The sequence below is a fragment of the Thalassophryne amazonica genome, chromosome 7 (genome assembly GCF_902500255.1).
Source record: "Thalassophryne amazonica chromosome 7, fThaAma1.1, whole genome shotgun sequence".
Taxonomy (NCBI): Eukaryota; Metazoa; Chordata; class Actinopteri; order Batrachoidiformes; family Batrachoididae; genus Thalassophryne; species Thalassophryne amazonica.
This window is the reverse complement of record NC_047109.1, coordinates 72,138,394-72,153,198: the sequence shown is the minus strand read 5'-3', so window position 1 is coordinate 72,153,198 and position 14,805 is coordinate 72,138,394. Positions and strand designations below refer to the sequence as shown.

The 14,805-nt window shown below is 41.4% G+C and overlaps 1 protein-coding gene across 1 annotated transcript in view; it reads left to right on the top strand.

The window, feature by feature from the left end:
- erfl3 (Ets2 repressor factor like 3) overlaps positions 1 to 4,151 on the top strand; it is a 151,616-nt gene extending 147,465 nt beyond the window's left edge. The window contains exon 5 of the mRNA XM_034174423.1: positions 356 to 4,151. Within this exon, the coding sequence (XP_034030314.1) occupies positions 356 to 1,024 (669 nt within the window). The 3' untranslated portion in view covers positions 1,025 to 4,151. The remainder of the gene's footprint in view (positions 1 to 355) is intronic.
- The last annotated feature ends 10,654 nt before the right edge of the window (positions 4,152 to 14,805 follow it).

Here is a 14,805-nt window from a genome sequence, read left to right as displayed (position 1 = left end):
CTCTGACATGAAGCTGTGACATTAATCAGGGGCTGTGAACACGCATGCATTGTTTAGGTCTTAAAGAGGTGACATGAATATTTAATCTACACTATCAACCCCAGTGTCAGCATTTTAAGGTGTTCTTTCTAACAAAGCACACTTGTTCACGCTCTTGTTTTATGTTCATTTTAATATTTCTTGGTGACAGATAAAATATTGCTGTGCTAAAGCTATATGCTAATTCAGTGTCATTGAGTTTCTTCTTTTGTTGATTGCCCTCTTGTTCTCGTTTTTGTCTCTGTTCTTTCTTCTTTTGTTGATTGCCCTCTTGTGCTCGTTTTTGTCTCTGTTCCTCCATTTATCTAACGTCCAGGTGGAGCCTATCTCTGATATTGAGTCAGAGGAGGATGTGGAGGTGACCGACATTAGCGACGAGGACCCAGACGAGAGAGATGAAGAATTTGAGCTTTTTTCCCACCGCCACCTTAAAACCCAGGATCACCACCACCATCTTGCTAACGGCAGAGCTCCTACCCCACATCAACCCAATCCTGAGGAAGACCTGGATGAGGACGTCTTTAAAACCCCGGCTCCGCCTCCACCTGGCCTGACGCCCTTCTTCACCGTGCAGCACGGCCACTCCAACATGCAGCGTGGGCCGCCCACCCTCAAGACTGAGCCCACCGAGCAAGTGGACAGCATCACTCCACCACCTCAGATGGGCTCAGCAGGATCTCCCCAAATCAAGTGTATCCCCCTGAAGCTGCGTTTCAAGAGGCGCTGGAGTGAAGACCAGCGCATGGAGGCTTCACAGGAGGAGTCAGATGATAAAAAAGTAAGGCCAGAGGAGGAGAGGGAGAAGGAAAGAGAGAGGCAAAGTAACGGGCAGATGGAGGAGGATGGGACAGGCGGTGGAGAAGGAGACAGTCCTCTCGCACTGGGTTACGATGGCTGTGTCACACCGTTGGCCTCACACAGGAGGGTGAGCGCTGAGCTGCATCGTGCCACGGCACAGCTGTCTCTGGAGAACAAAGACTGCTGATTAGGAATGCTGTCCAAACACTAATGCTCCAGTGGCGCTCGGGGGTACTGCAGGAGTGTGTAAATGGTCCCACTGTATTCCTGCTCCAGTACTGACAAACATGGTGAGGTCGCTGAAATCTCCACTGAACTTGGGAAGCAATCTGACATGCATACACATAAATCGTCACCTCAGAGAAAGTACGACTCTGTCGTTCGTTGCCTGCCTGGGACACGGTGCAGCCATCCCAGCTGTGTGAACAGCTGGAGTTACGGGAACCTGATGGAGGCTTCCTCTTTGAGATTCAAGCTGTCCTCCCACCAAGCCAGTGAAACTTCAGATGTAAGCCATACCTCAGTGGCTCAGCTCCTGCCTTCAGTGCCCCCCACCACCACCACTCCCCCACCTCCCACATCAGCCGAATCAGCATTCAAGTCTCCTTAGGGGGTGCATACTCCTTACAGCACATAAACAAACCCAGGATGATGGGACATGCAGGTGTTCCTGTAGAGATGACAGGACTTTGATAAGTGCCTGTATCTTAACTCCACAGCCCCGCGGTGACATGGAGCAGCGGGTGGACCGCTGCTTCATTCACTCGTGTAACGTTTACCTGTGCTGATGTCGTAGGTATCAAAGCGACACATGCCTCCAAGACTGAAGAGTGGGGCTGTTGGGGTCCCATTGACCTGACTTGCTATAAACCCGGCCCACTCAACTCAGGGAAGACTATTGCTGTATGTTTATTGTACTGAGAACCTCAGACACACAAACAAACAAAAAGCACAGCCAACAGTGAGTGGACCCTGAAGACTCACAGCTCAAGCATTGCTTGTGGATATTAACCATGAATTGAAATACTTTCGTCCTATCTCTGGCACACTGTTCTGTCAAAGTTTATTTTTTTTTACTTGTTTTGTCTTGCGCTCACTCGATCCGCTTTCTCTTGTGGGCCACCTGTGGAAAAATACCAACTCCAGTCACTGAAATATGTTAACCCCAGGGAGAAATAATCAAGAACCTAAGGAAGGACAAAGTGAAAGAATGATACCATAGAGGGGACCACGGGGGGGTAGATAAGGGGTCCAATGTCTGCTAACACATCTTGCTGTGTATACTGACTTTAGTGTCCCTGAAAGCACAGAATTCTAGTTCACCAGCTTAAGCTCCTCTAACAATCATAGTCCTGATGGTATTAAACCAAACCAGCAAATACTCATGCACACTCGTGCACAGCACTGCCTTTAGCTCTTAATCATTTAAACATGGGTCCTGAATGTGTGAGAGCCTGAGAGAGCAGGGAATACTTCAGACCTCACATACATTGCCTTGTTTTTTATAGCATGTACAAAACTGAGCTCTATAATAAACACATGCAGACTATATCTTTATATATTCTAAAACAAATTATTAAAGTCAGATTTTAAACAACCATAGCATTTTAATGATATGACTTATTCAGGATTGTTTTTGGGTTGTTTCTTTTCTTTGTTTTTTAACGTCGTGGCATGAGAAAGGTTTTGTGAATGCGTCACGCCACTCCCCAGAGATGATGGGAGGAACACCGTGTGGATGCTGTTCTTTCTTTTTTTGTACACTTGTTTCATAGACAAACATAAGACAGGCCATCACAGGCTTGCAGACGGACTGACAGCTGTGTGGCTCCCTATGCCGTTCATTTGCAGTAGCTTGGCCTCATGCAGCACTCCCCTCCTCGCTGTCTCTACAGTGTAGCTCATCGGTACGCCCGAGGCGTGCTGACACCAGGCCGCCTCTCTAGCTTGTCTGTGTGTGTTTAGCAGCTCAACTCGTTGGTTATCAGTCAAGTAGTAATTCCGTCTTTTCTCTTAGTCCAGTTATCTTAGTCCAGTTATGCTCCAAAGTTCACAGTGGCTCTGCATAAGTGTCTTTGTGGAGGATAAGGGGTTAATCATTAGTGTAAGTAAGCCTGGAAATCCTGCACGTCTGTCCTCAAATGCCCTCTCTGTAAACTATGCACAGACTCCTCAGCACGCATGGATTGTCGTTTCCAAATGACCCCCTCCCCCCGTGATGCTGTAACATCTCGGCGTGCTCGGCCTCTCTGCCGGGGGTCTTCTGATTGGTTGACCGAGTCATCCTGTCCAGCAGTCTGTCACTGCTGGGTCAGTCACGAGGCTGCTCTATAGCAGGGAACTGTGAGACATGACCTCCAGGCAGTCTGCGTAGCTGAGCTGATCGAATTTCCTCATCAGACCCCTGCGGTCTGGACGGGGCCTCACCACAACTCACAAACACATGCTAACAAGTCCAGTGTCTGTATTTGAACTGACAGCTGCCTTATTACTACTTGTCATATCAAAGCAACAGATTCAGCATCAGCCTACCTGCTCGGCACTCTGTTTTTTGTTTTTTTGTCCCCCCCCTTCCCTCCCCCCTCTCTCTGTCTCTCTCTCTCTCTCTCTGCTTTAATTTTTTTCCTCACTCAGTTTTAGATATTGTGTGATTTCTATCACAGACTGATTGGCCTCTACAGCCACAGCACAGTAGACAAACAGCACAATAACAAGAGTAAAGGTTTACTTTTCTGTTGTCAATATTACTATTGTCATTTTGGGTTATTTGTGTCTTTACCAGGCATTATTATTATTAATATTCCACGGTTCTGTTAGCTGTTGTTTTTTTAAAGTTGTGTACATCACTTTGGACAGCGTGACGTCCTCCACCCTCTAGTCCCCATTTCAAACCTTTGCTGTCATTAGTTCTTACAAATGTAATATAACTAAAGTGTGTAATATTATAAGAGCAGCTGGAAAGGAAGGGGAGGACGCTTTTATTTAGGGGCAGAGAAGAGTCATGTTTTTTTTTTTTTTGTCATGTATTGTAATTTTTATTTTATAATGCTCTTTTCTTTTGTGCTCATGTATATTTCTTTCATTTTGGGGATGATAATTTTAAAAGAAGAAAAAAGTTGTCGTGTATTGTTTTCCTATGTAAATTGTCTATCTTCTCCGGCTTTAGGCCTCGTCTCTGCAGCAGTTACATAACACTCAGAGGGAGAGATGAGAGTCAACATCATGACATAACATGGAATTTCTTCTCTTCTTTTGTTTTTCAAACTTGTAATTAAGCTGTAATCAGGGTTAATTAAAACCATTTAAAAATCCAATATGAATATCGCAGTGTTTGTTTATGCTTTTTTTTTTGTTTCATTATATCTGTATTTATTAATGACACATAATCCAACCGTGGCATTTTATTGCCTGGTTGTTTGTAAACAAAAAGATTAACCCCTGATTCATTATTATCTCCTCAATAATCAGATGGTGATTCTGCGCTTAATTTAAGATTATATGTAATTGCATGGAAACAAAAAAACAAATATCTGGAGAAAGTTAGCACTGTTTAAAACAATCTTCAGCTCTTCTAAATGTACAGTATATGCTAGTAAATGGATTTGCATCCTCTGGAGAATGGGCTTCTAAAATCGATTACTCCTGAGAGTCCATCATATCTAATTGGGAAAGTGCATCTTGTATCCTGGACGTTACGATGGCTGATGAGTGAGCGGATGAAACGATCACACACAGGTGCAGAAGCCTCTGAGGTTACACGTTCAGCACTGATAAAAAGCACTTTGGTGTGCTGCTTCCCACTCACCCATTTACTTTTTAGCGTGACGTCAGTGGCTGCCTCGTCCTAAAGGCACTTACAGGCTCCAAGTGGAGGAGGAAGTTGAACCGAGTGACACTGAAGAGCACGCCAACTATTAACATCAAATAATGATAATTTAAAAAGAAAACAGATTTTATACTTCCAACTACATTTATCAAAACATATCCGCAAGAGAATGAAAATGAAGCAATATGTGAATGTAGTAATAAAACAAGAGCAAATTCATGTTTTTTCTACTTACTGTTTTGTATTAATGGCATCTTCTGGTCGAAATCCTGTCGAGCCATGGTGATGGAGTGCTCTTTGAAAGGTGTTTGTTTGATGCCTCCAACCCCATCAGTTACTTATGCTCCTGAGGTTTTGGTGGATATTTAGGTCAGGTCACGTCTGGGAGCATGTGCTGGTGCTGTGCCATCCAGATACACAACTGGTCCATCCTCACTTCTTGAAAGTAGCCATCGGTTTCCCACAGTCAGGTGATAGATGTACATAGATTTGCCCTTTTCCAGTTGCTGGGTTCCTCAATGCTGATACCTGCATTCTGAGTCACGCCCAGAGAAACACCACACATGCACTCAAAAATGGTGTAGCTGACATTTACTCGTGATGCACGCCATTCACTTCATCTGAGTCACTCTAAGAAACAACACAAAGTTTTTCCAGCAGTACCCAAGGATCCTCCAAAGACACCTAGTCACTGCTTTAAATCACTAGTTAACGTCCAAGTCTCATAACCATATTGGAAGCACCAGGACTAGAAAGACTTGAATGCTCATTCTGCAAAACCATTGGCTTTGCCAAACACCTCTGTCCAGTGAATCCATAAACTCTTTGAAGGCATCAAGCGATCTCAAAGACCAAGGACCTGGAGACCTGAATGCCACTGCCAAGATTAAAGAATGTCTACATGCTCAGCACCTTCACCGCAGATACACTTCTGATGGCAGAGTCCAGGAAGTGCAGATGACAAAAGGATTAGCCCCGCTATGAAATTGTATGTTTTCTTCAAATTTTCCTGTTTTTTTTTTTTTTTGTTTTTTTTAACAGTGCAAAGAATTTTCAACACAGCACTTCTAAACACCCTAGTTTGTTTCGGTTGCTTACATTATATTACTTTGCACATAGAAACAAAATTATTTCGCAGAAACTGCCAGATTCAAAATTAATAGCCCCTTATGATCTGACCATTGCAAAAACCACTGTTGTGCAATGATGTACTTTAATTTTGTAATGCTCAAAGCTTGTAAAATCAAGTTAAAACTGAGGGTTATCTTCCAGTTTACACAGTATAAAAACTTCAGTCAGGGTTTGCACTGTTACTCAAGAAAGCATCAAAAGACATCAGTTTAGACTTGAGAGAAAGAAATGGTTGTGTTTCCAAAGCAGGAGAAGGATATACAAAGTTCTCAGTGTTTCCAGTTGTGAAGAACTGGTGTGAGAAGTATCGCCAAGAAATTCAACATGAGAAACACTGCAGAGAACAAGCCTGGCAAAGGTAGGAAGCGAAAGATTTCAAAGACTCTGGGGAAAAAAATTAGTCAGATGTCTCTAAAGACCCCAAAACAACTGCCAGGACACGAGTGAATGACTTGGCCAAGTCGGGAAGTGTAGTTTCAAAGAAGACTACTTAAATCCAGACTGAAGTATGCTACAACCTGGAGAAAGATGATGCATACTGGAACTGTGTTCTTTGATCAGATGAGACTAAACTAGAGCTCTTTGGACAGAAAGGCATTATGTTTGGAGAAAAAAGGGAGAGGCATATAATTGAACACTGCACAGTGAAACATGGCAGTGGGAGTATTATCAGCGTGTCAAACTACAAATCTCAAGGTGGAAGGGATCATGAAGAAAGAAGCACATGTGAAGATTCTGAAAGAAAACCTCTAGAAGTCAGCAGCAAAACTGGGTCTGGGTCACCACTTTGTCTTCCAACATGACAACAACCCAAAACATACAGTTGTATGTAAACATTTGGGCACCCCTGATAATTTTCATGAATTTCCCTTTATAAATCATTGGTTGTCTGGATCAGAAATTTCAGTTAAATATATCATATCTAGCAGACAAATATACTGATATTTGAGAAGTGAAATGAAGTTTCTAGTATTTACAGAAAGTGTGCAATAATTATTTAAACAAAATTGGGCAGGTGCATAAATTTGGGCACCATTGTCATTTTATTGATTTGAATACATTTAGCACTAATTACTGGAACACAAAATTGGTTTGGTAAGCTCATTGACTCTTGACCATACACAGGTGAATCCAATCATGAGAAAGGGTATTTAAGGAGCCATTTGCAAATGTTTCCCCTCTTTGCATCTCTTCTAATGAGTGACAACATGGGAGCCTCTAAACAACTCTCAAATGACCTGAAAACAAAGATTGTTCAACATCATGGTTTAGGGGAAGGATACAAAAAGCTATCTCAGAGATTTCATCTGTCAGTTTCTACTGTGAGGAACATAGGGAGGAAATGGAAGACCATAGGCACAGAAAGTTAAAGTCTGAAGTGGCAGGCCAAGAAAAATCTCAGATAAGCTGAAGTGAAGGATGGTGAGAACAGTCATAGTCAACCCACAGACCTGCTCCAAAGACCTACAACATGATCTTGCTGCAGATAGTGTCTCTGTGCATCGTTCAACTATATAGCGGACTTTGCTCAAGGAGATGCTGTAATGCAGAGGAAGCCTTTTCTGCGTACACGCCACAAACAGTCATTTGAGGTATGCTAAAGTACATTTGAACAAGCCAGCTTCATTTTGGAATAAGGTGCTGTAGACTGATGAAACTAAAATTGAGTTATTTGGACATAACAAGGGCCGGTATGCATGGTTGAAAAAGAAAACAGAATTCCAAGAAAAACACTTGCTACCTACAGTAAAATTTGGAGGTTGTTCCATCATGCTGTGGGGCTGTGGGGCCAGTGCAGGTACTGGGAATCTTGTTAAAGTTGAGGGTCACATGGATTCCAGTCAATATCAGCAGATCCTTGAGCCTTGAACAATGTTCAAGACATTGACAAAGTTGAATTTGCCCCGGGGCTGGATCTTTCAACAAGACAGTGACCCTAAACACTCAAAATGTACTAACACATTCATGCAGAGGAACAAGTGCAATGTTCTGGAATGGCCATCTCACTCCCCAGACTTGAATATTATTGAAAATCTGTGGTGTGATTTTAAGCAGGCTATCCGTGCTTGGAAACCAACAATCCTGACTGAACTGGAGATGTTTTATATAGAAGAATGGTCCAAAATACCTTCAGCCAGAATCCAGACCTTCATTGGAAGCTATAGGAAGTGTTTAGAAGCTGTTATTTTTGCAAAAGGAGGATATACTAAATATTTATGTATTTTTTTCTGTTGGGGAGTCCAAATTTATGCACCCGCCTAATTTTGTTGAAAGAATTATTGCACTTTCTATAAATGCTATAAACTTCATTTCACTTCTCAAATATCAGTTTGTCTGCTGTATATATTTAACTGAAATTACTGATCCAAACAACCAGTGATTTTAAAGGAAAATCATGGAAATCATCAAACTTTTACATACCACTGTATCACTCGTGGTGAAGAACAACCTCCAGAAGACCAAAGTGAATGTTACTGACTGGCCTGCACAAAGCCTCGACTTGAATCCCATTGAAAATCTCTAGGGTACAATAAAGACCAGCATCCAAAACCCTGGTGTTCACAACCCTACCCAACAGTCCATGCAAGCATTGTACACCTTCGGAGGCAAAACATATCTCTGACGAACACCAGTAGTCACAGAGAGAATGTCAAGTGATTTGTCTCCCACTCTCACACAGCATTTACGGGACTTGTGGCTGGTTATGATGTTCAGCTACTTGGAGATCCTGCCACTTTTGAGCATCTCCCAGAGAGCTGTGCTATCAACTGAATCAAACATTTGGGAAAATCAACACAGGCTGCAAGAAAGCACTGCCGATATTCACTCATTCAGTGAGTATTTGCAGACCTTGGATGTGGTCGATGGTTGGCTTTTTGTAGCTATTATTGTTAAATTGTGTTATACTTTAAAAGCTAAGTCCTTTCGGCTGATCTCTTGTTTTCGCCAAGGTGGATCTGCATGTTGATTTGCCACGAGCTTTATCCCAGATGCTCTTCCTGATGCAACTCCATGTTACATGGAGAAATGTGGCAGGGGTGGGTTTTGAACCATGAAGCTTCCACATTCAATAGCAATCACACTTAACCGCTTTTCCACCACCCCTATGCAATCTGTTAGGAAGTGTTCAACTCTTTCCAGTCCAACAAGGTTTGTTTGCTGACATCCATTCTGATGGCATATTGCAGGGTGGTACAGGATTCAATGAATAATAAGTCTGACATACGTGGACAAAATTGTTGGTACCTTGTGTTAAAGAAAGAAAAACCCACGATGGTGACTGAAATAACTTGAAACTGACAAAACGAATAGTAAATAAAAATTTGCTGAAAATTAACAAATGAAAATCAGACATTGCTTTTGAATTGTGGTTCAACAAAATCAGTTAAAAAAAAAAACTCATGAAACTGGCCTGGACAAAAATATTTTGTTGCACAACCTTTTGAGGCAATCATTGCAATCATGAGATTTCTGTAACTCTCAGTAAGACTTTAACACCTGTCAACAGGTATTTTGGCGCATTCCTCATGAGCAAACTGCTCCAGCTGTCTCAGGTTCGAAGGGTGCTTTCTCCAGACTCCATGTGTCTGGAGAAGGAGTTTCAGCTCCTTCCACAGATGTTCAATTTTTTTTTTTTTAAATGAAGGGTACCAACAATTTTGTCCACGTGTATAATGTGAAAATAAAATGTGTGGATTAAAGAGCTTCATTCATTTTATCCTGCTGCACATGTACAGTAAGTCAAATACCTGTTAATTTTTTTATAGATTGCTTGCTTTAATAACTGCCATAAAAATATCTAAAGCATGTGTGTGTTTTAATGCTGTAACGATGGTTCATTAATCACAGATCTCTTAAACATGTAAAACTGTAAAAACCTATGTGCGAAAATGTTTGATTCATGGAGGAGTGGGGGGGGGAAGGGTGCACATACAGAGGTCAGGACACACACTTCTGTATAACAATAGGAATTTTATATGTGTGCAGTGCATATAGGTTTAAGGTTTGGCTACAAACGATTGATGAGTAATGCAAAAGTAAGGAGTTACTTTCTACAAAGAGCAAAAATGTGAAGTATTCCATTTTTTTAAAAAGCAAGTAATGAGTACAATATTCTTTCAGTAACAACCCCAACACTGATATTAAATGACTTTATATAGAAATAAAGTTGACATTCTAACTGACAACACATGTTGATAAAATACAGCATGTGTAGGAGGCAAAAATTAAGTTTGAATGCTTTCAGCCAACATGTATTTGAACAAATCTATAACTGGTCACTTAGAATTACAGCCGCTTGTCGAACATTTAGCCACATTGAGTGTGGACATTTGAAACCCAATTTCTGTTCAAGGCTATGATTCAAAGAAAGGAAGATACTAATAAATAATATAAAATGCTACATGTAAATGAAATCTTTGTCTGCTAGTAATTATATTTGAACATACACCTCTTGGTTTATTTGTGAGGATGCATGAAAATCAGACCGTGACAGTCTAATTAATGAATCTTTAGCTGATGCCATGTGGGTGTCTTCATCTGATATTTACATGAGATCAGCCAGAGAAATAAACACTTTTTCAAATACTAGGTCATAGCACCCATGGCAATGAAAATGATCATGGCTATGACAAGCTGATATTTGACCCCAATGACCTTAAACCTCACCCAGATGATTGACCTCTGGCTGACCTTACCAGGGTACTTCTGGAGTCACTTAAGTGTGTGATGCATTTGGTCCAAAACTGAGTTGAAAATCAAATCCCTCAGCATTTGCCAAAATGAAATCTTTAAGGGAGATTTCACAATTTTCACTGACATACCAAGTTTGGCATAAACCAGCTAAAAGACCACAAACAGGCAAATTGTTTGTCTTTTTGTTGTTGGCCAACAAACAGATATGACCTTGACCTCAGTGATTGACATCTGACAAATGTGACGTTGCTGGGAGATTTTGTGCCACGTCTGGTGGAAATTAGAGGAAAAAACTTATTTGACCTTTGACCTGAATGATCTTGAGTCCAGTGATTGACTTTGTCAAATTTGACCTTGCTGGGGTAATTCCAGAACACACCTCTATATGTGTGCCAAGTCTGGTGCAAACTGGAGTAAAAAAATCTTTTGACCTTTAATTCCAATAACCTCCACCTTTGCCAAAACAAACTCTTTAAGAACAATTCTGGGGGTGACTGTCAAGTTTGGTGATAATTAGTGACACCTGGGAGGAATACGGGTCAAACAGACAGACAACCTTTCATACGGTTAACACGACAATATGAAGTCTTTTTGTTTGTTCCATATTCTGTGCAGCTTTTTAGTGCCCCCTCCCTCTCTCTCTGTCTCCCCCAAACTAAATAGTTTCTGCAGGTGTCCCTGCATTCAGGTGCTCCATCCACAGCAGAGCAGACAAACCACAGGACCTGTGCTACACTCCTCTCTCCTCCTCCCTCACTTCCTCTGTGCACCTGCTTTCGCGGAAACCCGCGCCGCGTCGGCCCTGTACTCTGCATATCAGCGCAAGCTCTGCACCCAGAATGCACAGAGCCGCTGAGAGTTCACGTACGGCAAAACACGGTGGAATGATAGTAAGTTCACCACATCCTCCGCCATACACAGAAAAAGGGCACCGCACACTTTCACAGTGTCAGAGCGCAGATGAGTGTGCGCCACATTGATGTGGTCTGTTTGAAACTGTTGCACCTCAGCTTCCTTTTATGCTTCTTTCTTCAGTTTCTCTTTTCAGACAAATGATCTCCATGAAGAACGAGCAGCCTTTTTTTTTTTTTTTTTAATGTGAGGAAGTGACATAAATACAAACTAGAAAAACACAGATAGAGCACAAATCTCCATCAGGGCTGAAAATCTTCTATCCTTCCTCTTGTGTTAGTTTCCTGTTACCTTCTCTTATGTTGACCCGTGTTTTAATTTAGTTGTAAAATACACTAAAAACAGTTATCTATCATCCAGTTTGTTTCTCATCTCTTGGTTACCTTGTTAGGCTTCCTTATCCATGAAAATATTGGTTTTAATATTTTTGGTGTGGGCCACTGGGCCTTTTTTGTCAGTATACTCCTCAATTTCAATTAAAAAATGTTAAATGAAACTCATAAATAAATAAAAGGTTGCTATTTCACCTATTACTGAGGGGATTTAGAACACATCTCTTAAATAAATTAGTTTTATTTATTTTTTTAATTAAATATTATTAACTATAGTAACATCTATGGTGTTACGGGACAGTTTCGACCCATATATATTTACTTCAAGAAAAACGCAAAAAAAGTCTCTTTTTTCAGCAATAGAACTTTAGTACAAACACAAAATGAAAAGCAGAACAATATATATATTATATGCAAACAATCAAAGATGTTGTAAAACACAACCATTGGCCATCTCCTGGTCATTCGCTGGCAAATGTAGGTGGCAGTCAGCTTGTCCACTCCTCCTTTGTTTTTTTTATAGTCGAGAATAATTGTGGGCTTTTTGTCACTTCCTGATGACACAGCTGCATCTTTGTGAAGAGTAGACGCATTCTGTTTTTTTTTTTTTTTTTGGACAATATGAGACAACAGTGGTGGTGTCTGTAAAACCAAACTTTGTGGAAAGTGCAGCCCTGTCCTTCACCTGCAAGATTTCAGCAGGCAGCTCACGTTTATTTTTCTTCACTGTGCCCACCATGGTAAGTTTCCTTCTGAGAAGTTCTTGTCCAAGGTCATAGCTGGTAAAAAAAAAATTGTGACAAGTGATATTGTGACCCTGCAGTCCAGTAGTCATATCGAGGACCACACGTTTTCCTTGGTTTTTCTCAGAGGTGCCACTCGCAGCTTTGCCTGTGTAAATCTGTAGATTCCAGGCATAGCTAATTTTTGCATCACAGGCTGCACAGAATTTTATGCCGTACTTCCCTGGCTTACTGGGTATGTATTGCCGGAAGGGGCATTTTCCTCGGACAGGGACAAGACGTTCATCCACTGTCACCTCTGGCCCTGGGTTCAACATCAGTGGAAGTAGCTGCATCCATCTCTCCCAGACATCCCTGATGGGGGCAAGCTCGTCAGATCTAGCTCTGGTATCTCTGTTGTCAAATCTGAGGACTCTTGATATCATTTGAAAGGTCTGAAGTGACATTGATGCACGGAAAATATTTCTGCCTGTCGATGCGTCCCACAGACTATCAATCAATCAATCAATCAATTTTTTTTATATAGCGCCAAATCACAACAAACAGTTGCCCCAAGGCGCTTTATATTGTAAGGCAAGGCCATACAATAATTATGTAAAACCCCAACGGTCAAAACGACCCCCTGTGAGCAAGCACTTGGCTACAGTGGGAAGGAAAAACCCCCTCTTAACAGGAAGAAACCTCCAGCAGAACCAGGCCCAGGGAGGGGCAGTCCTCTGCTGGGACTGGTTGTGGCTGAGGGAGAGAACCAGGAAAAAGACATGCTGTGGAGGGGAGCAGAGATCAATCACTAATGATTAAATGCAGAGTGGTGCATACAGAGCAAAAAGAGAAAGAAACAGTGCATCATGGGAACCCCCCAGCAGTCTACGTCTATAGCAGCATAACTAAGGGATGGTTCAGGGTCACCTGATCCAGCCCTAACTATAAGTTTTAGCAAAAAGGAAAGTTTTAAGCCTAATCTTAAAAGTAGAGAGGGTGTCTGTCTCCCTGATCTGAATTGGGAGCTGGTTCCACAGGAGAGGAGCCTGAAAGCTGAAGGCTCTGCCTCCCATTCTACTCTTACAAACCCTAGGAACTACAAGTAAGTCTGCAGTCTGAGAGCGAAGCGCTCTATTGGGGTGATATGGTACTACGAGGTCCCTAAGATAAGATGGGACCTGATTATTCAAAACCTTATAAGTAAGAAGAAGAATTTTAAATTCTATTCTAGAATTAACAGGAAGCCAATGAAGAGAGGCCAATATGGGTGAGATATGCTCTCTCCTTCTAGTCCCCGTCAGTACTCTAGCTGCAGCATTTTGAATTAACTGAAGGCTTTTTAGGGAACTTTTAGGACAACCTGATAATAATGAATTACAATAGTCCAGCCTAGAGGAAATAAATGCATGAATTAGTTTTTCAGCATCACTCTGAGACAAGACCTTTCTGATTTTAGAGATATTGCATAAAAGCAAAAAAGCAGTCCTACATATTTGTTTAATATGCGCTTTGAATGACATATCCTGATCAAAAATGACTCCAAGATTTCTCACAGTATTACTAGAGGTCAGGGTAATGCCATCCAGACAGAGTAAGGATCTGGTTAGACACCATGTTTCTAAGATTTGTGGGGCCAAGTACAATAACTTCAGTTTTATCTGAGTTTAAAAGCAGGAAATTAGAGGTCATCCATGTCTTTATGTCTGTAAGACAATCCTGCAGTTTAGCTAATTGGTGTGTGTCCTCTGGCTTCATGGATATATAAAGCTGGGTATCATCTGCGTAACAATGAAAATTTAAGCAATACCGTCTAATAATACTGCCTAAGGGAAGCATGTATAAAGTGAATAAAATTGGTCCTAGCACAGAACCTTGTGGAACTCCATAATTAACTTTAGTCTGTGAAGAAGATTCCCCATTTACATGAACAAATTGTAATCTATTAGACAAATATGATTCTGCCTCATTGCAGGATCCGTACACTCCAGCAAGAACACCACCAATATAACCATCCAGGTATTCCTCATCAATGTTTTTCCACATGCTGCCATTGACTTTTTTCCTTCAAGGTTTGTCATAGCAATGATGACTTTTTAGTGACAATGGCATAAATAGCTCAAAACGTGTCTTGATGTCACAGACTCTCATCACAGCAAACCTTGTGATTCTGGGGGTTATTTTGATGACATTTGCAGCAGCTGCCCTGCCATGTACATCAGGAGGTACTGAGCTCCAACAGATCTTACCATTTTTGGACTTGAATCTTTCAGTGGGGTTTTGTTTTTGTGCAGGTATACTGGAAAACAAGGCAAAATGAGAATCCCTTAAAGCTCACATAATTGGGAGA